This window comes from Carex rostrata, chromosome 5 (genome assembly GCF_964058835.1).
Source record: "Carex rostrata chromosome 5, lpCarRost1.2, whole genome shotgun sequence".
In the NCBI taxonomy this organism is placed as follows: domain Eukaryota; kingdom Viridiplantae; phylum Streptophyta; class Magnoliopsida; order Poales; family Cyperaceae; genus Carex; species Carex rostrata.
In genome coordinates, this window is record NC_135922.1 from 899021 (window position 1) to 922071 (window position 23051).

At 38.4% G+C, this 23051-nt stretch overlaps 5 protein-coding genes across 7 annotated transcripts; 4 read left to right on the forward strand and 1 right to left on the reverse strand.

Moving 5' to 3' along the window:
- Nucleotides 1–130: 130 nt before the first annotated feature.
- On the reverse strand, nt 131–4276 carry LOC144554100 (phosphoinositide binding protein). Its single transcript, XM_078302336.1, has 3 exons — nt 3968–4276; nt 3715–3883; nt 131–3431 (listed from the first exon to the last, which is right to left on the reverse strand). The coding sequence occupies exons 1-3, from the start codon at nt 4079–4081 to the stop codon at nt 349–351; spliced, it is 3366 nt and encodes a 1121-aa protein (XP_078158462.1). The 5' UTR covers nt 4082–4276; the 3' UTR covers nt 131–348.
- A 437-nt stretch (nt 4277–4713) lies between these two features.
- Nucleotides 4714–8423, forward strand: RAP74 (transcription initiation factor IIF subunit alpha RAP74). 2 transcript variants are annotated; one of them, XM_078302342.1, is made up of 7 exons: nt 4714–5248; nt 5349–6063; nt 6461–6579; nt 6670–6795; nt 6990–7214; nt 7605–7814; nt 8134–8423. In XM_078302342.1, the coding sequence occupies exons 1-7, from the start codon at nt 4901–4903 to the stop codon at nt 8218–8220; spliced, it is 1830 nt and encodes a 609-aa protein (XP_078158468.1). In that variant the 5' UTR covers nt 4714–4900; the 3' UTR covers nt 8221–8423. The 2 variants fall into 2 exon arrangements, with proteins under 2 accessions (XP_078158468.1, XP_078158467.1); XM_078302341.1 differs by having other exon boundaries at nt 4754–5248; nt 6993–7214.
- Nucleotides 8424–13106: 4683 nt separating this feature from the next.
- LOC144554428 (putative glycosyltransferase 7) lies at nt 13107–14530 on the forward strand. Its single transcript, XM_078302747.1, has one exon. It carries the CDS (start codon nt 13827–13829, stop codon nt 14394–14396), a length of 570 nt encoding a protein of 189 aa, XP_078158873.1. The 5' UTR covers nt 13107–13826; the 3' UTR covers nt 14397–14530.
- Nucleotides 14531–17226: 2696 nt separating this feature from the next.
- Nucleotides 17227–18854, forward strand: LOC144554714 (pentatricopeptide repeat-containing protein At4g01990, mitochondrial-like). The gene is made up of 2 exons (XM_078303032.1): nt 17227–18145; nt 18227–18854. Exons 1-2 carry the CDS (start codon nt 17239–17241, stop codon nt 18772–18774), a joined length of 1455 nt encoding a protein of 484 aa, XP_078159158.1. The 5' UTR covers nt 17227–17238; the 3' UTR covers nt 18775–18854.
- Nucleotides 18855–19941: 1087 nt separating this feature from the next.
- On the forward strand, nt 19942–22165 carry LOC144554775 (beta-carotene isomerase D27). Of its 2 annotated transcripts, XM_078303121.1 has the most exons (7): nt 19942–20229; nt 20489–20590; nt 20738–20837; nt 21047–21138; nt 21350–21430; nt 21502–21570; nt 21785–22165. In XM_078303121.1, exons 1-7 carry the CDS (start codon nt 20002–20004, stop codon nt 21923–21925), a joined length of 813 nt encoding a protein of 270 aa, XP_078159247.1. In that variant the 5' UTR covers nt 19942–20001; the 3' UTR covers nt 21926–22165. The 2 variants fall into 2 exon arrangements, with proteins under 2 accessions (XP_078159247.1, XP_078159248.1); XM_078303122.1 differs by lacking the exon at nt 20489–20590 and having other exon boundaries at nt 19954–20229.
- The last annotated feature ends 886 nt before the right edge of the window (nt 22166–23051 follow it).

Consider the following 23051-nt stretch of genomic DNA (forward strand, 5'->3'; position numbering starts at 1 on the left):
CCAATGGCACAACAAGACAATTTTATCCTTCCAATTTTTTTCCACTAGTAAAAAAAAAGAAAAAAAAGATGCAAATTAACAATATAAGATATTCTAAAAATTGATCTGTTCAGAAAAAAAAGCACAATTTAAATTTTTACTTTTCTATAGAAAACAATAAAGTAAGAATTTCTCTGTAGTAAATCAACACGTAAGCAGCAAGGCACTACTACATATCCAACTCTCTCAATAACTGTCTACTACATGAGATCCAACAAAAATAAAATTCAAAAAAAATTTTATTCATCATGTAATCCAATAAACATTCCTCATGACTCTTCAACTTTGCATTAACCACTTTCTTAAATCTTAATTAATGGAAACGAGCTTCTTCTCCATTAGTTTTGCATTGCGAAGCACCTCCAGTGCCTCCTTCTCTCTACCTGCGCGCTTCAGATTAAGTGCTTTTATTTTCTCTCTCTTGATCTCTCCTTCCATCTTTAACCTCTCATCATTGCTCTCAACAGCAGTACTAGTTTCTCTCTCTACCAGTACTCTTTTAGAAGGTTCTTGTTTTACTGTACCAAAATCCGACTCCCCCCAACCAATTGACCTAAGCACTGACATGAGCTGGGGGTCAAGAAAATCCTCAACAGCGACATCACTGGATGAGGAAACATCCTCTCCAGTTGAATCATCCAATTGTGCTTCCAGTGATTTGGCGATCTCAAATTCAGCCTCCGCTTCTGCAATCTTTCCCTCTCTTCTAAGCTTGAGTGCATTTCTCTTGTGTGAGAGAGATTCTTGCTGGATCTTAACCCGATCACGGGTTGGTATAGATTTGCGGGTCTGTACCGGTTTAGACTCTGGTACAACAACTTCTGATTCAACCGTAGCAGTCAAATGGATTGTTGGAGTAGATTCTTCTTGTAGGGTTTTCTCTAATAGTTTTGCTTGTCTGAGTTCCTCTTTGGCTTCACTTATTTTTCCTTCTCTCTTTAAGGCTAAAGCTTTTCTTTTATGCATTAATATCTCATCTTTGCGACTACTATTTTGATCTGGCACTAGGTGGATACCAAGTAATGGAGCTTCAGGTTGAGTTACTTGAACAGGGTTTTCCGTAACACGAATTGCACTCGATGCAGATTCGACAGATGGCTGAGGCATTAAGAGTTGTTCACTGGCCGGTATGGAATGAGACTCCAGCTCAGCAAGCTGTTTCTCCAATTCCTTGGCCTTCTCCAGTTCTGACTCAGCCTCTTCTTCTCTCCCTTGCCGTCTCAACTGGAGAGCTGTCCTCTTCACTGCCAACAGCTCCCTCTGTATTTCTCCTTTACTCTTCCTCACCTTCCTTTCTTGAACTGAATTATATGGTTCCTCACCTGCACCTTCATTTACTTTTGGGTCCTGCTTGTCAGTCTCTGCCAGTTTTGCTTGGGTTCCAGCCTCCATGTTGCCAAAACCAGACTGGATTGCAGTTGCATGTTGATTTGGGAAATTCTCAATCTCCTTTTGTGGAGCTTTCTCTTGCAACAGGGGTGATGGTGCCACGTCAGCAGCACTGTCATCTTCATCCCATCCTAAATTCCTCAAGTCTGACATTAGAGCTGGGTTCTTCATGTCAGTATCCGTCACCTGGGTTTCTGCTGCTGGTTCTTCCACTAATTTAATAGGATGTTGAAAAGAGATTGGCATCACGGGCTGTTGAGTTCCTTTTGATTCAGATGCAGTGCTGTTTAAATCATCCAACTCTTTCTCTAGAAGCTTTGCACCCTCTAACTCTCTTTGTGACTCTTCAATTTTACCCTCTCTTCTCAAAGCAAGTGCGCGTTTCTTCACAGCTAACAGTTCTCTTTGAATCTCAAATTTATTCCTTTTTGGGGGTTGCTTCACAAAATTGTCAGATGCTGCAGCGCCAGAATCTTCTTTCTCATCCCAACCCAAGTTTTGTAAGACTGACAGTAGACCTGGGTCCTGCATGTCAGATTCTGTCACCTCAGCCTCCCCAATTTCATCCTCTATTTCCAAAGGACTTGTATTTTCCATTACTGGGTTCATATTTACTGGTAATTTCGATCTGTTATCCGCCTCTTCTAATTCCTTCTCTAGAAGCTTTCCTCTCTCCAATTCTCTGTCTGATTCTTCAATTTTACCTGCTCGCCTCAAAGCAAGTGCCTGTTTTTTCACAGCCAGTAATTCTCTCTGGATAGCAAGCTTATTTCTCAAACCGGGTCGGACACCTGCCGGGTTTAGGTTTGTACCCGTATTTCGTTGTGAGGTTTTCTCCTTGATTTCAGGTGAGTCTTCTTTAAAACCAACCTCCAGTAAATCTTTTTCAAGTAATTTGGCTTTCTTAAGCAAGACCATGGCCTCTGACAGGTTACCAGCTTTCTTTTGTACTACAGCCTCCTTTTTAAGTGTGTACACCTGATCTTTTACTGATTCCTCAGACAAATGCTCTTTATCCAGTGTACCTGAAGAGTGGGCTCCACTAACATTTTCGACTTCCTCCTCTTCATCCCAACCAAAGGATTTCAAAGCCGAGTTCAAATCTGGATCATACAAATCTTCATTTGTCACCTCAAAATCCCCAAAGTGCTCCACATCTCCAGATAAAAGTTTCTGTATGTCAAATCCTATCGGGGGCAACTCAATGGGGGCATTTAAATCGAAATCATTAGTTTTACCATGACCATCTAAACCTCGAACTAATTCAGACAATTCATCGTCAGAATCATCAGATTCCCCCAAAATCGCACGCTCTTCCAATTCTTTCTCTAAAATTTTAGCTTTTTTAAGTTCCTCCTTAGCCTCGGTTAATTTCCCCTCCCTCTTCAGTACCAAAGCACGTTTTTTCATGGCAATTACCTGAGAATTATCAACCCCCTTTTTCTTCCCTTCTGATGAAGGCTTTTTCGCAACTTCCCCTAAAATTTGAGACAGTTCACCTTCAACTGTCAAAGTTTTCGGGTGTGCATCTAATTGGAGATCGGTATCTGCCCAACCCAGATCCCTCAGCTCTGATGCCAGGTCATCCCTTTTATTGTCTTGCTTTTTATCGACTCTATCAGCATTTTTCAACTTACCAGCAGCCGTTTTACGGTTTTTCCTCAGCAAGATTTCCAAAGTATCAGCTTGTCTTTCCAGGTCTCGGCCTCTTTTAAAAGCCTGTAGCGCTTGGTCAGGTTTTCCTTGAGACTTCAATAGCCGGTGCATTTTCTTCTCCTCTACAGCCTTCTGACGTAATTCGTCTGGGGTGACATCCTCAGGGACACTCTGGGGGATATCTATCGAAATGCTCCGAATGATTTCATTCTCTTCATTTAGAGACGGATCTTTCGAGCTGGACGAAGAAGATGAGGTGCCAAGAAAACTTTGTGAGGGTTTCTTGTGGGCCCCAAGGAGCTGTGCAAGAAGCTCGTCTTCTTCACTTGGGCCGGCTTTAAGGTTGCCTGTTTAACCAAGAAATACACTCTTAGGTGACATTTGGATGAAAGCTTGGGTTAGTGAGAATAGTGAGCTAACCGAAAATTGAGAATAGCCACTAACCCAACTTTTGGTTGGGTTAGCAGAATAGCATGCTAACCCACAAAAGACAAACAAATAATAGTCCCTAGTTGCTAACCAACACATCCAAAAGTAGAATAGTAGTTCGGAATAGTCACTAACCCGGGTTTCAGACTTTCTGTTATAACTAGAACAGAAAAACCAGAACAGAAAAAGAAGGAAATGTACCTTTAGGAGGTTTAGTGCTGCGACCATGTCTCAATTCGTATCTCGCGGCCTCCTCGAGCTTTTTACAAGGCTCGCAAATACGTACAGAAGAATCCCCTTGTCCCCGTAAAACCATTCGCTGGGAAGTGCAGTTGCCACAAAAGATTCCCCCGCATCTCCGGCAGTGATGCTAATAAACAATATTGTAAAGATTAAGTGAGAGTGATCTGAAAATTAAATGTAAATGGAAATGGGGGTGTGGGTGATTTTGTACCTTTCGATTGATGAAGGTGAACTGAGAAGCACAACCCTGACAGTGAGAAGCATCAACAACCCATGTAGCACCTCTCATAGATGGCTTAGCTGGAAGTCCTATTTTTTCCAACATTTTTCACCTCTCGCGTACAAGTAAGAAAAGCAAAAACAAATAAGAAAATATTAAAAGCAAAAAGTAGCAGCCTCAACCTCGATCTCCTAAGGATCAGGATCGAGGTGGAGCAATAGTCATAGAATTGAAAATTTCTATAATCTTCTGATCGGAATTCGGACGGAAAGGAGGAGATTTTGACGGGAATTCAGATCTGCCTTCCCAAATTACCCTTGTCGCTCAAACGAAGCCAAGACTAAGGAAGAAGACCGGAAGGAAGCGTATTTCCTCAGCCTCAGCCTCAGGTATTGCACGGACAATATCATAAGGAACGGCTCAGATTTAATCTCATCCGGGTCAAAAGAAGACGGTGCCCATTATGTATACTTTGAGATTCGTGCCAGCTTAAAGAATGATCTGGATTTAATAATTGTACTCAGGTAGTTACCTGAAGGAATACGGGATTACCTGACTGAGTACAATTGAAACGAACGGTCCAGGATCGTTATTTTTAACTTAGCACGAATCTCAAAGATTAAATCTGGGCCGTCCGTTTCAATTGTCTTGAGTCGGGTACCTGGGAGGATACGGAACCTCAAAAGGGCTCTTTTTCTTTCGCGAAGAGGAAAGAGAGAAAGCATTCTAGCTTCAACCCCCAATTCGGAGCTCTACTTCTCCATCTCCTCTTCGCGATCTCCAAATCAAAGAGAAAACAACGAAGAAAACAGGAAACTAAAGAGAAACCAAAGAGAAAACAAATTCCGAGCTCGTCGCAACCCTAATTCGGAGCTTATCTCCTCTTCTCCATCTCTAAACCAAAGAGAAAAAGAAAAAGAGAGAATGAACTATAACAACCCCAACTCAAACCCAAACATGGCCATGAACTACAACCCCAATATGAGATCCACCATGATGATGGGAAGCGGCGGCGGCGGCGGCGGTGCCGGCGTCAGCAATCCGTACAACTCAAACCTGAACCCTCAAAATCACCCTCAGGGGAATCGCGGCGGCGGCGTGAACAACGGCGATCTGGTGCTGAAGGCATCATGTGAGGTTTGCGGGAACTCGTCAGAGCTGTACGGCAGCCCCTGCAAGCACATGACTCTCTGTCTCTCTTGTGGCAAGCGCATGGCTGCTGAACGCCAGCGCTGCCACCTCTGCGCCACCCCCATCACCAAGCTCATCAGGGTAAGTACCAGTACAATACAGTACATTACTACTACTACTACTACTTTATTCTCGTTTAGGAGTATATAATATATATTTATTTGTTCTGGAATTAAAACAGGAGTATAATGTGAGAGCAGCAAATGCATGTACAGACAAGACTTTCTCCATTGGTAGATTTGTCTCAGGAATACCTCCATTCTCTCGCAAGAGAAGCGCAGAGATCAAGTGGTCTTTACACAAGGATGGCCTCCAAGGCCGTCAGCTCACTGATGCTCAGAAGGAGAAGATGAAGAACAAGCCCTGGATATTAGAAGATGAAACTGGACAACACCAGTTCCAAGGTCAATTGGAGGGCTCTAATTCTCGGACTGCTACTTACTATCTCCTCATGTTACAAGGCAGAGAATTCCAAGCTATTCCAGCTGGTTCCTGGTATAACTTCACAAAAATAGCACAGTATAAGCAGCTAACTTTGGAAGAAGCAGAGGAGAAAATGAACAAGCGTCGTAGCAATGCAACGGGATATGAGCGGTGGATGATGAAGGCTGCAACCAATGGCGCTGCGGCCTTTGGTGTGCCCCTTACAGAACCAACCAAGAAGCCTGGGGAGGGTGCGGCAGGTACAAAGGATCCAGCAGATCCTGGGGCCCGGGGGAAAAAGGGGAAGAAGGGAGATGGATTGGATGATGAGGAGGAGAAGGGGGAAGAAGATGAGAATGAGGAGGCTGCCAGGCGGGACCGCCTTGGTCTGACGAAGAAGGGGGGTGGTGGTGATGATGATGAGGATGGCGGCAAGGGAGATATAGATTTAGATGATGATGATATAGAAAAAGGTAAATTAGGTGTTTTTATATTCATTTTACCTGTGTTGTTGAAACTGTCTGGTACTAGAACCATGGTCTTGCTGTTACTAGGATTTTGCAAGTCAGGGTTGTAAACAGCTGTGTGTCAGTTTCAGACGCAAGCTTACACATGTTTGAATACTTCTTGTTTTGTGTTACTGCCAGGTTTCTTTTTAGTTACAAGTTATGCATCAGTTAGGGTTAAGGACTCATTTTGTTGAAAACATAATCACAGAAACATTCGTAGTAGGTAATAATTAAAAATCAATACAAAAGGCAACAGAATGACAAAGGCACGTCTGATTTTGCCATCAACAGCAACTCAGCAGGCTACTTTATTCAGTTGGTACAAGTAGTTAATGCATATCAATTTGATTTCCCTTGTTAGGTGATGATTGGGAGCATGAAGAAATATTCACTGATGATGACGAGGCGGTGGGGAATGACCCTGAAGAGAGAGAAGATCTCTTGGCCCCTGAGATTCCAGCCCCACCTGAAATTAAACAGGTACGGAGATACCAAATTGCACAACACGAGAGGGGAGAAGTACTGTCTGCTCATAATTTCTATATGAAAAATAACATTGAAATGTAACAGGATGAGGAGGAAGAGGAGGGGGAAGAAAATGGGGGTCTAAGCAAATCTGGAAAGGAGTTGAAGAAGCTTCTAGGAAAAGCTGCCGGCCTTGAGTCTGATGGCGAGGATGACGATGATGATGATGAGGTTTTCTAGTTTTCTCTTTCTTTCCCTTTTTTCTCTGTATGAGATCTTATGTGATCGCCATTTGTGCTGCCATGCTAATGTCATTTACAAAGTAGAAAGGGTTTTTTAAAGAAATAATTTTGTAGAATTGTTTCTGTAATTTGCTTAGCATGACTTTTTATATTTATTACTATTGTTGTTATTTTTTATTTCAGCAGGAAGATGAGGCATCACCTGTGCTAGCACCGAATAAAAAGGAAGCTATGAAAGATGAACCTGATGTTGACAAAAGCCCATCTAAACCTGAAGATACCAAACCCGGCAAGGGAGGTAAGGGCACTCCTGCATCCTCCAAATCCAACAAGGGCAAGAGGAAAGCCACAAATGAAGAATCTAAACCTAATAGCATTGCCCCTTCTAAGAAACCGAAGGCTGAACCTGTAAGTCTCTCTCTCTCTCTGCCCCCAAACTCGGTAATTTGCTATCTTTTTACTAGCTGTATAATTTAGCACCAGTTTATTCCTCATAGTTGATATCAATTAAATAAATCCAGGTATTAACTATTGTTTTGCTATCACTTTAAGAGCTTTGCTTGGTAGTTTTATTATTAGCTGTACTGGTCTGGCTTCATTTTCATTTTTGTTGACCATTACATACCTCATGATAACAAGCTTGTACCTGAGAAAAATTAATGTATCATTTTGTTAGACCAGTTTTGATCGGTTGACAATTACATATTGGCATGCTGAATGTTGATTTAGCATCCAATTCTTAATTTGGTTAACATCTCCTTTCTTATTCCTTTTTAAAAAAAAAAAATGATTTTAAAGGTGGTTGTGAAGGAAGAAATCCCCACACCGGCTTTGAAATCAGGAGTGGCTCAAAAGGGATCATCTGTGGCTGCAAAGGGTGGGCCATCTCCTGCAGCGTCAACTTCTCCAGTTACAGAAGACGAGATTCGCAAGGTTCTTCTATCCAGTACAAATATCACCACCCAAGAGTTAGTCGGCCAATTCAGGTCCCGCCTCAGGAATGCAGATGTATTACTCTTCTCTCTCTCTCTATTTCCCAATTTTATTGAAGTGCTCAGTGCCTCAGCCAATATTAATAAATAGATATTTTAATACAAGCATCTTGACATGTCATTATAAAGTAAACAAAAATCTAAATAAGGACACTTGATATAATTGACCACAGATCAGGTTTATAGTACCAACAAAAATCTAAAATAATGAACTTGAACCCTAATTGATCTATATAGTGATTTATGGTGTCAATTTAGTCACTGATTTCATTTGATCATTGTTATGTGCTATGCGATTACACACAGCAAATTTTTTTCCCTTTGGTGCTTTGCAGGATAAGAAGGCTTTTACAGAAATACTAAGGAGGATATCTAAAATACAAAAGAATCCCTCTGGAATTGCATATGTTGTCCTTAAATAAAATAAATAAATGTTATGTAATTTTAACTATGTAGTTGTATAAGTGTTAGTCTGATTACCTTTTGTTAGCAGAAGAAAAATGAGCTTTTTTTTTTTTTCTCTCTCTCTCTCTATTCTCGTTTCTTTTAAATATCATCAGTCGTAATTAATAATTTTGTGGGAACAAGTAAATGGAAAGAAGGTTGGATGGAAGAATGATGCACATAAGCTTCTTGATTGCATTGCATTGTCTTTTGAAAAACTTGACAGTGGCTGTCAAGTGGTACAGAATACAAAAGGTGCATACATCAAATATAAATTAAAACGAGAGCAATTAAAATGTTATCATGAAACTGCGAGTAGCGACTCCACAACAAAGCTTTCAAACAGCAACTTATTTCTTTGCTTCCACAATCTCCAACTGGTTGATGCAAAAATGACATTCCAAACTGCATCTGAGCATCTAAAGAAGAGATGCAAAGATGATTCTACCACACTGTATCACAAACTGAAAATGAAAAATTACAATTGAAGCCTCTTCTGCATCAGCTCTCGTGTCAGTATTCTATCCCTCATCAAAAGGTAGATAAAATTATGTTGAAAATTATTTATCAAGCGCTCAAAATGGAAACTAATATTCGAGTTTGGATAAATTATAGGAACGAGGGTACTCAATTATGTTTCACTATAGATGACTTTGATATTCCACTAAAAATCATTTGACATGGGTTTGCTTCGATGTGCACCGACAACAAGTGTTCAAATACGGGCATCTCCGCATGTAAAGTACAATACTAATTCTAGAAAAGTTGTTCCTTGCAAACCCATTTCTCGCATTAATTATTGAGGTTTATAATTTCTTGCATTAATTATACTGTGATTACTTTTTTGTTGTGGAATTTGCGTATTATAAATATATTCCTTGTGGTGTTGGTTCTCCTTGCGGTACAGTGGAGCAAGTTCATTTGCTCGTTTGTGGTATATAATTTTATTAAAACTATGGTACAATTCGCTATGGATATAACTTTATTATGGGGAACTCCGCGGAGACGCCTCTAGACCCGAGATTTTTATTTTTACCCAAAAAATAAATTATTTTATTATAAATGACCATGTTTTTTGAAAAATTATATTTATGTCCAAACCGTTAATATTCCTGGCGGTCCGAATTTTTAATTCAATCCGCCAGGAATATATGCAGGCCGAATTAAATATTCGGATCGCCTAGAATATTAGCGGGGCGAATTAAAATTTCCAAACAAACCCCGTGATCTTCTTCTCCTCTCAGTCTCTGCCAGAAAAAAGAAAAAAAAGAGCACTGCGCGCCTCCGCCCCTCCGCCTCTTCACTCGCCACCACCAGCCTCTCCCGCTGCAACTCTTCCCTCTCTTTTGCCTATCTGTTGAGGAGAAGTAGAAGAAGGGAGGATCCGGTGCTTCAACCGTCTCTGAAGGTAATTTGAATTCTTTTCTTATTTCTGTACTGATCTGATCGATGATCTTTGGAATTTATGTATAAATGATTGTGTGTGGATTTGTTGTGAATTTGCTTCATTCTGTTACTGTTCTGGCTGATGTACCAGTGTTGTTACGGTTCTTGCTGTTACTGTTCTGGCACTGGTACCAGTCAGTACCAGTGTTGTTACTGTACGGCACTGGTACCATATAGAAGGAGGTATTGCTTGGTGTATGCATATTGGTAAGTCCCATATAGAAGGAGGTATTGCTGGTAAAGAATGTTTATTTAACATTCAATTTCAATTTTTATTTTATTTTGAAAAGTTCTTTGTAGTAGATGATGTACTTAACACGTGGTATTGAACAACATGGGACTACTAAATTTTGTAACACTATATGTAATATAGTTTTGTGTTAAAATGAGAAAAATCATTGTAGCATTAACATTTATCACATCTAATCAGCTTAAGGGCATAAGTGTCATTTTTATTAAATTCCGGTTGACATGCCTATCTTGATGCCCATGGACTTAACATGCCTATCTTAAGGGCATAAGTGTCATTTTTATTCAATTCCGGTTGGATGTCATTTTGATAGGCATCAAGAGAGTAAAGATTGGCAATATTTGTTTTGTTGTTTTTGTCAGCTCATGGTGCAATGGTGAAAATCTGTGTACACAGAATATAACATGTATATGATATCAAACCTATTAGCTTGTTTAGTTTTCTTCAATAATTTTGTGGATTGAACTTTAATAAAAGTGAATTCCTGTGCTATAAGATGGGACCATATATAATAAGTGAGGCATGTCAATTATTGCTCAAAAAAGATAATGAAAGCAATTATTTCAAGCCACATACGCAGCAATAGGGGGAAGTCCAAGTACTGTCTGGACAAGACAAAGCTGCGAGCTATGTTTGCGAGAGGTCTGGGTATGACATTCTTTATTTTATGTCAGGTTAGTTAAAATTTCCTCCTTCGGTACATTTGTAGTGTTAAAATTTATTGAATTATTGGTATCCTTACAGGGTCCTGCCTGCATGCCGACATCGCCTGAGCATCAGGCTGGATCTCCGGAGATCCACCATACGCATGATGAGGGCTTGTCTTTCAGCCTGACAGATCTAGTTAGCGGGGATCAGTGGGATACAGCAGCCTCTCCGCCACCACGTCAGCCGTATCCAGCCAGGGCTCATGATTGGGACCGTGATTTTTATATATAAGAAAATTGAAAAACAAAATATTAAAAACGAGAATGGGTCTGTGAAAATTTTAAAAACAGGAAGGGGTACATGACTCATGGCGTCCCTGAGGGACGCCATACCAAATTCAAGTCCGAAGAAATTTTTTTTTTTTTTGAAAAACCAGGGACGCCATGGCATACCCCAGCCCAAAAAAAAAAAAAAAAACTAATTAAATTCCAGGGACGCCATGGCATATCTAGTCTCATATACAAATCTCATGAAAAACGCCAAGTCAAATTTCAGCTGAAAAACGCTAAGTAAAGTTTTATTTTCAGCTTTTGTATATGGGACTGGATATGCCATGGCGTCCCTGGAATTTAATTTTTTTTTTTTTTTTTTTTTTTGCTGAAATTCTTGGGCTAGGGTATGCCATGGCGTCCCTGGTTTTTCAAAATTTTTTTTTTTTTTCGTCGGACTTGAATTTGGTATGGCGTCCCTCAGGGACGCCATGGGTCGTGTACCCCTTCCTGTTTTTAAAATTTTCACAGACCCGTTCTCGTTTTTAATATTTTGTTTTTCAATTTTCTTATATATAAAAATTGCGGTGATTGGGAGGCCTCTGGTAGTGGGACTCCGCATGACTTATCATTGTTTCATACCCCCTGCCAGCTACCCACACCGCCGAGGATCCATGGGGTACAGCACTCACGATGAGCAGAGAGGTTGAGCCCGAGGTGGAGATCACACCAGCTCGCGTGGCGCAGGAAGGACAAGTACAGTGGAATAACTGGCATCGGGTTTTCAGCAGAGAGAACAGAGGTAGACCAGCTGACCGATATTCCGATTCGCGGTATCATTGATAGAGAGTTTTTTTATAGTTTTATATTTTTATATTTTACTATAGTGTTTTATGTTTTATTATGTTGTATGTACTCTGTTTAGCTTATTATGATTTACGTTTTATTATGTTTTAGGTTTAGTTTTGAGTTGAGCTGAGTTTTATGGTAGTATTTATACAACAGAAAAACACTAAAAAAATAAGAACAAAAAAACACTACAAAAATAACACTAAAATAAAACACTAAATAAAATAATAACAACAAAAATAAGAACAAAAAAACACTAATAAAAATAACAACGATAAGTAGAAACAGTTTTTAATTACATATTTTAAATCTTCATTTGTTTGTTTTCTAATTTTTGTAATTATATATTTTAAATGCTTGTTTGTTTGTTTATAAATGTTTGTTTTTTGTAAATGTTTTTAAATATTTATTTTTTGTAAATATTTGTAAAAATAATTTATTTTTTGGGTAAAATTAAAAATATCGGGTGGTTAAGAGTTAAGAGCCGTCAAAGTAATAGAAGGCAATATATTTAAACTATGCATCATAGAGTAAAATGGCAGAGATATGACAAGAAAAAACTTTGTTGGCAATACTTTAACTAAACTGTGCATCATAGAGTAAAATGGTGCAATTGCAGAGGCATACTGGAGATGAGGAGCTTAATTCTAGGGTTGGCATGCAAAACAAAGACACCAGTAGCCTGCTATATAATGGATCGATGCCACTTTTCTCTCAGAACAAAACAAGTCAGCAAAGGTAACCGCCTTAATCAGGCCCTGTGGCAATGGTTGTGATATAGTCAGTTCGCCCCGCCAATATTCCTGGCGTGGCAATGGTTGTGATATAGTCAGTTCGCCCCGCCAATATTCCTGGCGGTCCGAATATTTAATTCGGCCCGCATATATTCTTGGCGGTTTGAATTAAAAATTCGGACCGCCAGGAATATTGGCGGTTTGGGTATAAATATAATTTTTCAAAAAACATTGTTATTTATAATAAAATTATTTATTTTTGGGATAAAAATAAAAATCTCGGCCTCTAGACCCTACTAATAAAAGATGTGTTTGGGGTCTTTCTCTTTTCCTGTTTTCCAGTTAAAATAAAAATAAAAAAATCGCTATGGCCTTTCTCTTTTCCAGTTTCCAACCTTACTTTTCGGCTTTATGCATGTCTGAGATTTGTATTTTATCCAGTTGCTACATATACTGCACAGATCCCATGCCCCATTTGCTTTTGGTGTGATTTCATTAATAAAATGTTCCACTACAAAGGGAAATAAAAAAAAAAAAAAAACTTGTACGCCAGCCCTTTGATTAAAGATTGCATGGGATGATAGCATGCACCCCATGACCCCACTACTAATTAACACTAATTTACTCAATATCAGTGAATCTGTTGCTGATCCTTAGTTATATACTTATATTCATGGAACAGTTCAGAATTCACACTTGAAAGTTTAACCAAATGTAGCAACATGCAAACCTCTCCTCCCCTTCTCTTCAGTACTGCTGGTGCCTTTGTTGCTCTCTTCATTTTCATCGGCTTTTATTCCTTCCTCTCTCCTCATCCTATCCCTATCCCCATCTCTTTCTCCTTCTCTTCTTCTCCCACAGATCAAAGTCAAACCTTCTATGACGACCCTTCTCTTACCTACACCATTGACAAACCTATATCAAATTGGGACCAGAAACGCAGTGCATGGCTTAAACTCCACCCTTCCTTCTCTGCCAAAGCAGACCGTGTACTTATGATCTCTGGTTCACAGCCAATACCATGCCCGAGCTATGAAGGTGACCACATTCTTCTCCGTTCATTGAAAAATAAGGCCGACTACTGTCGTCTCCACGGAATTGAACTATTTTACAATACGGCACTTCTCAATCCATCGATGCCGTCTTTCTGGGCAAAGATTCCTGTAATTCGTGCGGCAATGCTGGCTCATCCGGAGGCAGATTGGGTCTGGTGGGTTGATTCGGATGCCATATTTACTGACATGGACTTCTTCCCACCTCTAGACCGGTATCGGGCACATAATATGGTGGTACATGGTTGACCGGAGCTGGTCTATGAGAAGAAATCCTGGGTTAGCCTCAATGCCGGCGTGTTCCTGATCAGAAACTGCCAGTGGGCCCTTGATTTCATGGACGAGTGGGCCTCAATGGGCCCATCTTCACCGGATTATGAGAAGTGGGGCAAAATCCTTACCTCCACCTTCAAAGACAAGATGTTTAAAAACTCCGACGACCAGTCGGCGCTCGTGTACCTTATCCTTACAGGAAAAGGGGGTTGGAAGGACAAAATATATTTAGAAAATGAATACTACTTCGAGGGCTATTGGTTCGAGATTGTGGGTCGGCTCGAAAATATTTCAGCACGGTACAGTGAGATGGAAATGAATGGCCCGGCAGTGCTAAGGCGGAGGCATGCAGAGAGCGTGTTCATGTCCAATGCAAAACAAAGAGATGGTCAGCTGGCGAGAGAGAAGGGGGCAATTAAGCGGCGACCATTTTTGACGCATTTCACCGGATGTCAGCCGTGCAGCGGTGATAGAAACAAGCAATATTCTGGAGATAATTGCACTGAGGGAATGTACAAGGCCTTGAACTTTGCTGATGATCAGGTTTTGCGTATTTATGGTTTTCGCCATTCTAGTCTGCTTAGTGGCAACGTGCAACCGCTGCCATTCGATTATCCCCATGTAGGGAGGTGAATTGAATGCATTAAATTTAGGATGGCTTACTAATAGTGTTATGATGGATGCATTAATTGAACCTTACATTGATTTTATGCATGTATTAGTAAGAATCAGTCGGCCTTGGGGCGAATTTTAAATCCTGTTTTGCTTTACAATGCATGCTTCTCTTGTCCTGGAATTTCTTTTCCTTATTTAATGAAATAGAAAACAAATATAATTGAATTAAGGTTTCTTAGTAAATACAAATACTGATGATGTAAAGTAATGTATCAGTACCACCTGAATTATGGTATTGGTGCTGGAACAGTTCTGATGATGAGTATTCTGTACTGGTTCTGGTAAAGCACCAGCACCATATACTCTTTTGGGGATTAAGCTAATTCTTTAAATTATAGCAAGTTGGTGCATGAAGTTTCTATAACCAAGAAACACTTACAGATAAAGGCAGGGTCAATTAGTAAATTAATTTTCATCTTAAAAGGCTAAAACAGTACCCTGAATGTCATGCCAGTTAGCTTCCTGAGATCCTATGTAGTTCTGGAAGTTCCTTTCAGTATAATATAACTCTTTCATATATGCTACCACATTATAATATAATAAAGTACAACAGTTTTGATACTGTCAAATGTACAACACTTTTGAAAACAGATTCTTTTGGGGAGGAAGCCATGTGAGGTTCACAAAGGGAGAAGAAATATTAATAAACAGATTCTTTTTGGTAAAGGTAAAATGGGTGCTTCATAAATTTAAAATAATTTTTAATATAAAAGATAATAAAATGGATAAATTTCTAAGCTGTTGAAGTTTTGTAGGATAAAAATGATATTATGAATTTTAGAGGAGGAAATACGTAATTTCCAAGTTTTTGACGGTATACATGAATTCCCCCTTATTTATATTAATTTTAAAGAAGATTAATATCAGACTAGAAGGCCAATTATCTATTTTACGGAACTGGAGGTGTCTGATGCTCAGTAGTAGGAGCTATTAAATCTGCTTTAAGATTTGTGTAGATCAAGCTTGTGTGAATTTTGACGCTAATCAAATGGCTTGCTTCTTGGTTATAGGAGTTCAGTGGAACAGTTACTGGAGTAGTGTTCTGTGAAGTTTTAATCTCAGATGAGAGTTCAAATTTACAGTGATGATTTAGATTTAGCATCAGACATACTAACTTAGCACAAATTATAAAGCATACTAGAAGGATTTGAAATAAGTTAGTATGTCTGAAGAATTTGTCCATATTTAGTTTTAATCTTAGACATACTAACTTAGCACAAATTATAAAGCAAATAAAACGGTAAGGCCCGGCTTTGAATGAGATTATGTTCAAAGCCTTTTGGATGAAATCCAATTCCTAATTAGTAAACTGGAAACTGGTTGGGGAGAAGGAACAACTAGACTTGCTTGTTATCTCATAGTCATAAGTTATGTTTGATTGTGGAGTAAAGTTAACAAAAATTAAATTGTTTAATTATTTTATTTTACACCTTATTTGATAATTTAAGTCAGAGCTTAAATTAATCCGTATGAAGAAATAAAATATTAGAGAATAAATTTATATTTATGATGGTGAAATAAGTTTGAAATAAGTTAGTATGTCTGAAGAAATATAGTAAGAACTCAATCAAACATAAGTCATAACTAGAAGGGTTTGGTTTTGGCTTTTGGAGAGTGGGGCTTGTTCGATGGACATTTTTTAATGAGTATGACAACAATTACTCTAATTTAAAATAAAAAATAAAAACCAAATATTTTAACTAAAAAATAAGTAATTTAAAGTATTTCATCCGGTGCGTATCCGCCAGGGGTGTAAACGGATCGGATAATATCCGATTCGTCCGAATTTGAAAAACTACTTAAATTATCCGATCTGTATCCGTATCCGAGACTATTCATATCTGTATTCGTATTCGAAAAATTATAACAGATATATATACGGTAAGGCTTTTAACTATTTGTATCCAATTGTTTACACTTTTTAACTACAACAAATGTGATATATGTTCTTAAAATGATTTATTAAATTGCATATAGATATATATTTTGATGAACAATATAACACTATGAAATAATTAGTGACTAATATTTTAATAATATAATAGATGTTTTGTAACTAACAAGATAATTATAAAAAAATATCCGTATCTGTCCGATATCTGATCTGTATCCGTAACATTTAATATCCGATCCGTATCTGTATTCGAAAAATTATAACGGATACGGATACGATAAGACCACTATCCAATCTGTGTCCGACCGTTTACATCCTTGTCCGCTTATGACTCGGATTCGGATCTATTCGGATCTGGACCCAACCTTCCTTTACCCAATCCGAATCAAGCAGGTTTCTCTCTCCGATACTAACAAAGTATTAGAATTGGGGTGGACCCGGAGCAACAGAAAGTAACGCTGGATTTAGGTTGGACACCACATCTCAGTGAGAAGCTGCTAAGTCACATGTGATGATCCATGTCGAAGCATTGAATAGACGAGATAAGAAAATAAATAAAATTTCATACACGACTTGAAAAAAATAAAAACCAAATATTTTCTGTTGAGTTTAATTAGGACGGATTAAACCGGACTGATGAAATGAAACCCCCCCATTCTTAACGGAATTCACATCCTCTCTAATACCTGATAAGGGAATCTTTTACAATTACTAGATCTGAACCGTACTTTTTAACTTGGCACGAATCTCAAAGCCAAAAAATACAGCCCCTACAGTGACCCAAACCGTAAAGTAAGTGATCCTCTGCAATATCTGTACAATACCTGAGAGGATACGGAGAGGGGAGTACTGAAACTGGAACTGAACTGCCGTCTAAAACCCTAAACCCAACAAAGTAGAGACAAAATGTGGAAACGCACGGCGATCGCAACCGCAACCGCAACCGCAACCGCATGGAGATTGCAAGTGGCAAGGCGGGTCTCGTCTTCTTCACCTTCTCCACTACCTTTTCAGCCTCGTTCTCAGCCCCGTCAGGGAAGACCGGTGGGTTCGGATCCGCTGTTCCTGCGGCTGTCGGAGGGGGGATCGGTGGGGGACGTGATGGAGGCGTGGTTGCGGGAGAAGAAGCCCACCTCCGAGGATTACCTCTTCTCCTTGGTCCGAGAGTTTCGCCGCTATGGCTCCCACTCTTTAGCCCTCCAGCTTATCGATTGGATGGACCAACGGGGAATGTCCATGACCCCAGGGACCCACGCTGTCAGACTCGACCTCATTGCTTATGTGAAAGGCATGGAAGAGGCTGAGGACTACTTCTCCTCCCTCCCACCTCAATACAAGACCAAGCATACTTACGGTGCTTTGCTCTATGCATGTGTCCGTCTTAAATTGGTAGAGAAATCCTTGTCTCTCTTCTCTAAGATGCAAGATCTCAACTTGGTCACTGCCACTCTTCCATACAACAACCTCCTGAGTCTCTTCTTGAACCAGAACCAGCCCCACAAAGTCCCTGAGTTGTTTGCTGAGATGAAGACAAAAGGCATCTCCCCTGATACCTATTCCTACTCCATGCTGGCTAGGAGTTACGTCTTGATGAATGATGCTGATTCCTTTGAAGAGCGTGTTGTCAAGGAGGTTAGAGAATTAGGTGATCATGTACCATCGAAGGCTGATTGGAATCTCTATGCCACCTTTGCATCTGTTTATGTTTCATTCGGAAAGTTTGAGCAGGCTGAGTTAGAGCTCAAGAAACTCGAGGAGAGGATGAACAAGACTGAACGCAAACCCTACCAAATTCTCATTACCAGCTATGCAGGTAATTAACGTGGTACTTTATAAATCAATTCAATTCTACAAACAAAATGTGATAACATTATTGTCAATTATCCACACACAGGTACTGGCAACAAGGAGGGGGTTATTCGGATCTGGGAATCTTTAAAAAAACAATTCCCCAAAACCACCCATGGGTCATATATAATTTTCCTTAATGCTCTGAGCAAGTTCGATGACATAGATGCAATTAAAAGATGTTTCAAGAATTGGGAAAGTGAGGTGGAGAGCGGCACCCTCAGCTTTTACATAAGGATTCCAAATGCTGTCATTGGTGTTTATCTGAAGAATGATATGCTTGCTGAAGCACAAGTTGTAGGAGAAAGTTGTGTGGCCAAAGGACATGTTGATTCAAGGACTGTTGATTTGTTTTTGGAGTATTATTTAAAGAATTCAAAGCTAGATTTGGCATGGTATTGGTTTGACAAGGGGGTTGAGTTGGGTAAGAAAGGCAAGTGGAAGCCGGAGGAAGAGATAATCAATGCATTTGTCAAGTATTTTGAGGAATCTGCAGATAGGTCTGATCAGTACGAGTTGTTTCGGGAGAAATTGAAAGAAATCAATTCTACTGGAGTTGAGATTAAAGACAATGAAGTAACTGATATTGCATAGGAAAAGAGACTTGTATTTTTATGACTAATGCATTGGACTGTAAGTTGCTAAGGACGAGATTTACTGGTTTAATTGAGTGTTCTCTAGAATTAATGTATCCATCCATTATTAGTTATGATAATGGATTCAAGCTTCTTTCCATTCAGTTCTAACAAAATTATAAATTATGACTGATGACTGATGACATAAAAGAAAAAAGAAACATGCTCTTTTTTCTTCCACAATTAGCAAACAGTAATTAAGACTCATACAACTACACAGTTATAAGTTAAAACTACATAACATGTTATTTTCATTTATGACTTATAGGAGGCTCAGGCTTTGTTTCTTAGAAGGGACAGTACTGGTATTAGGTTTAGATTCTTCATTTGTGGCTTTCCTCTTACCTTCCTTGCCGGATTTGGTTTCTTCGGGTTTAGATGGGCTCTTGTCAACATCAGCTTCATCATCCTAAGCATCAGAGTCAAGGCCAGCAGCAGCTTTTCCTAAAAGCTCCTTTAATCAAATTTCAGTATTCTAAAGATCATCTTTCATTTTTGACAGAATGTTAATACAGACCGAAAATGAAAGAATAACATAATAAGGATTCGTGGAACAGAATTGAGGTTCTTGATTGTAGTACTTTTTTTCTACAAACTGACTAAACGATGCACTGAGATTTGAAGTCTTGTATGAAATAACATCAGAATCAGATAATATACTGTACTTGAATTCATTAACTAGTTGGTGGTGAATTATATTGTAATTGAAAAACAAAAGTATGGGATCAACATTTCCAACAACTTTTCTTATTGTAGTCCAACTCAAAAATAAAAAAATAAAAGAGTCAAACGGGAGGAAATTATAACGATATAATTCCCTTGGTCATATTCTCTAATCGGAGACACCACTCGGACGAAAAAACAAGGAATGAGGTGAGGTGAGCCGGGTAGGAGGTGGTCATATTCTCTAGTTATTTGCATATGTATGGTTTTCTGAATTCCACAACTTAGTCTGAAGGGGAAACAAGGATGCAAAGATATCACTGGCAGCAGGCCTTTCATGGGTACTCGTGGTGAAATTAATAGAAACTAAAGCCCAAAACTAAGCCCAAACCCATCCATTATTAGACATTATTAGACTAGACCATTTTATGGGCTTTGTTAATTGACTAGAGTATTGTAGTGTGTGTGAAAGAAAAAGAGGGGAACTGAAGTCTGAAGGAAAGGAGGATAACGATTAACGGCCATGGGATTGGGAGCTGCTAATTCTTTGCTTTCCCTTCCCTGCTGCTCTCCCTCTCTCCAGTTTTCCTCCCACCGTCCTCTCCATTATTTTCCAAACCCTACCCCTACTAGGTGTTCCTCCAACAAGGTCAAGGTCAAGGTCTTGAAGGTTGATGGTGAGAGAATAGAATACAAGCCAGGTTTACTTGACAATATCTTTCTCAATTTCTTCAGGAACAAGATGGTTCAGGTCTTTTTCTTCTTATAAATTGCCTATTATCTTCCAACTCAAACTCAATTTCATGCCTCTTTTCTTTCATTTCTCACTAATTTCAGTCATAATTCTACAGCCCAGTTAGTTCCAATAATTTATCAGTATTTCTTAAAAGCCCCAATCTTTTAGCATAGATTCTGATATGAGCTTGTCTTTAATTGAGAACAGGATTGATTCTCAATTTTCTTCTCCCAACAAAAACTTTAATTTGATCTGATACAATCAAAAGTTGTAGGAGGTTGGTTGGGATTCAGAAAAGGCAGGATATGATGGTTTAATTGAAGTTGCACATCACCTCATGAAGGGAAAATCCAACCAAGAGACTCAACTATCAGCTGTATATCTCTCTCTATTTCTCTCTCTAAGAATAAGGCATCTTGATGTTAACAGTATGAAATTTTTCTAGTAAAGATTGTAGTTTTTCTTTGTTTATTATGATTGTTGTTAGTATTTTATTTTACTGTTTACTTTTTTTTAATGACAGGTCAGAGTGTTAAAATCCTTGTTTCCGGCATGGTTACTTGTTCTCTTTAAGATGCTTGTAGCACCAATTGCTGATGGAAAAGTGGCTTCAATGATGAATGGTGAGTAAGTTGTTATTGGTTTATTATATTTCAAATATTTTGTACTCATGAAAACTCAAATCGATACAAGAGTAAACTTGTAGAAGAAAGTATTGGGGGTTATTTTCATGTTCATGCAGTGAATGTTATTTTGGTGCTTAGATATTAAGGAAAAAAAAATACAAAGGTGTTACCTCTTTTGTTTAAGAGGTTATTTTTTTTTTTTCCAGCTAGAGCAACCGCATTTTCATGCAAGTGGCTGATGGGTCCTTGTTCGGTGAATTCAGTTGTACTTCCCGACGGCAAGTCCTGCTCTAGTGGGGTACATCTCTCCTCCTCCTCACACAAGGGAAAAATGATGGAAATAACACAAAATAGGTTGTAAGCCTTCCAAAGTGGACCTATTTCTAAAAACTAAGGGATCTAAAAGCAAATTGGACAAATTTTTACTACTTCATAAGGTAGTTGTGCAATGTGCATTTGTAATCTTGAACTGGCATGAAAAAATAATATCTTGCTATTGAACTTTGTAGGTGTTTGTAGAGAAATGTAAATACCTAGAGGAAAGCAAGTGTATTGGTATTTGTATCAACACATGCAAAATACCAACACAGGTACTATTTGTATATACTCAATTTTGATGCACACAATAACATAGACTTACATTTATTTAATTTTGCAATAGACATTCTTCAGAGATTACATGGGGGTGGAACTATACATGGAACCAAATTTCGAGGACTATAGCTGTCAGGTACCGTATATCGATTTTCATTTCCCTATTTATAAAATTGTTGCTTTCTTTCTCCATCAATTGGTTTAGTCTTGTGCAAAAATTTGGATCAATTAGTCAATAATTACTTCCCAAAACCAATTCTTTAAAAGAAAAGTGGTATCAGTATGTCATGTTGAATTAGAGAGAGAGAGGACATAATTAAACCAAAATTAAATATTTGTTTTCCATGTAGTTCAATTTTGGGGTGCCAGCTGTGTCTCCCACCGATGACAAAGCTCTCAAGGAGCCTTGTTTGGAAATCTGTACAAATGCAAACCGCCGTAGAGAGCTTGGCCGTAGAGAATCCGACATAATCCAATGCCCACAGCTCTGATTCTTTTTTCATTTTGTACATGCTAGCTTCTACCTGCCAGCAATTAACTGCACAAAAAAAAAAAAAAAAAAAAAAACACAATTGATTTGGAATCATTTTTTAGAATCATTTTTTTTTTTTTGCACATGCCTCTGCTATCTCTGTAAATCACAATTTGCTAAGGATCATAATATATAATCAACAATTGATTTGGCGCTACAACCATGGTAGGATATAAGCAAGCAATTAGATTAAGTATGATATAATCAACAATTGATTTTGCACTAGTTGACTGATCCCTCAATACAGACATGCATTCAAAAAGCAAAAAAAAAAGAGTAAAGAGAAATGAAATCAACAAATTGCAAAATAATCAGACAAATGATGAATAATAAATGACTAGTTTTCAGTATTTCAGGTTTATAAGTGGAAAAGTAACATGAAAAGGGATGTGAAGTTATTTATTTGTAAAAGTTAATATAAATAGACTGCTCATAAAATTTTGTAAGTTTCCAGATGTTTATCTACTAAATGTCAGAATTGCAAACATAAACCCTACTTGTAATTGATAGGATCGATTTAATTTAGAGGCAAACTTAATATATTTAGAGATAACACTATGGCAGGGAATTTACTTCTATTATCAATATTATATTACTCTTTTACATCCAAAAGACTCCTTACACATTATATAGATCCATAGAAACTTTTTACACACACCACTAACACCAAATGACATTAAATCCTCCCATTGACCATCTCTATTTCCTATACACGTTTTCATCTTTCGAGACAACTTAGAAGACCATAACATGTATATAGAGAATTTCAATACATTCATGACAATTCTAGAGAGTTTACACATTAACTAATACATTTGACTAATTAACTAACTAATTAAGTTTACTATTTCCAGCAGTAATGACCAGCTCTTTTCTACTATCATAAATTAGAAGTTATAATTTGCAACATTTTTTCTACTATCATAAATTAGAGGTTATAATCTGCAACATTTCAGTCAAAGGTGCAACTTTATTCTGTCCTCAATACTTCATGTTTCTATAACAACTAAGAGTTGTGATAGTATACTGATCCTAGTGCTGTTATATTTGCTTGGAAATCTTGGTTCTGTAATAATGTAGAAATA

Bases quoted from the DNA above. Each gene is read 5' to 3' on its own strand.
- LOC144554714 (XM_078303032.1), top strand. From the start codon at position 17,239: ATGTGGAAACGCACGGCGATCGCAACCGCAACCGCAACCGCAACCGCA. The intron at 18,146-18,226 runs GTAATTAACGTG...ATCCACACACAG, and splicing joins TCTCATTACCAGCTATGCAG to GTACTGGCAACAAGGAGGGG.
- LOC144554100 (XM_078302336.1), bottom strand. From the start codon at position 4,081: ATGTTGGAAAAAATAGGACTTCCAGCTAAGCCATCTATGAGAGGTGCT. The intron at 3,884-3,967 runs GTACAAAATCAC...ATTGTTTATTAG, and splicing joins TCACCTTCATCAATCGAAAG to CATCACTGCCGGAGATGCGG. The intron at 3,432-3,714 runs GTACATTTCCTT...TTGGTTAAACAG, and splicing joins CAGCACTAAACCTCCTAAAG to GCAACCTTAAAGCCGGCCCA.
- RAP74 (XM_078302342.1), top strand. From the start codon at position 4,901: ATGAACTATAACAACCCCAACTCAAACCCAAACATGGCCATGAACTAC. The intron at 5,249-5,348 runs GTAAGTACCAGT...GAATTAAAACAG, and splicing joins CCATCACCAAGCTCATCAGG to GAGTATAATGTGAGAGCAGC. The intron at 6,580-6,669 runs GTACGGAGATAC...GAAATGTAACAG, and splicing joins CCCCACCTGAAATTAAACAG to GATGAGGAGGAAGAGGAGGG.
- LOC144554775 (XM_078303121.1), top strand. From the start codon at position 20,002: ATGGGATTGGGAGCTGCTAATTCTTTGCTTTCCCTTCCCTGCTGCTCT. The intron at 20,230-20,488 runs GTCTTTTTCTTC...CAAAAGTTGTAG, and splicing joins TCAGGAACAAGATGGTTCAG to GAGGTTGGTTGGGATTCAGA. The intron at 21,571-21,784 runs GTACCGTATATC...TTTTCCATGTAG, and splicing joins TCGAGGACTATAGCTGTCAG to TTCAATTTTGGGGTGCCAGC.
- LOC144554428 (XM_078302747.1), top strand. From the start codon at position 13,827: ATGGACGAGTGGGCCTCAATGGGCCCATCTTCACCGGATTATGAGAAG.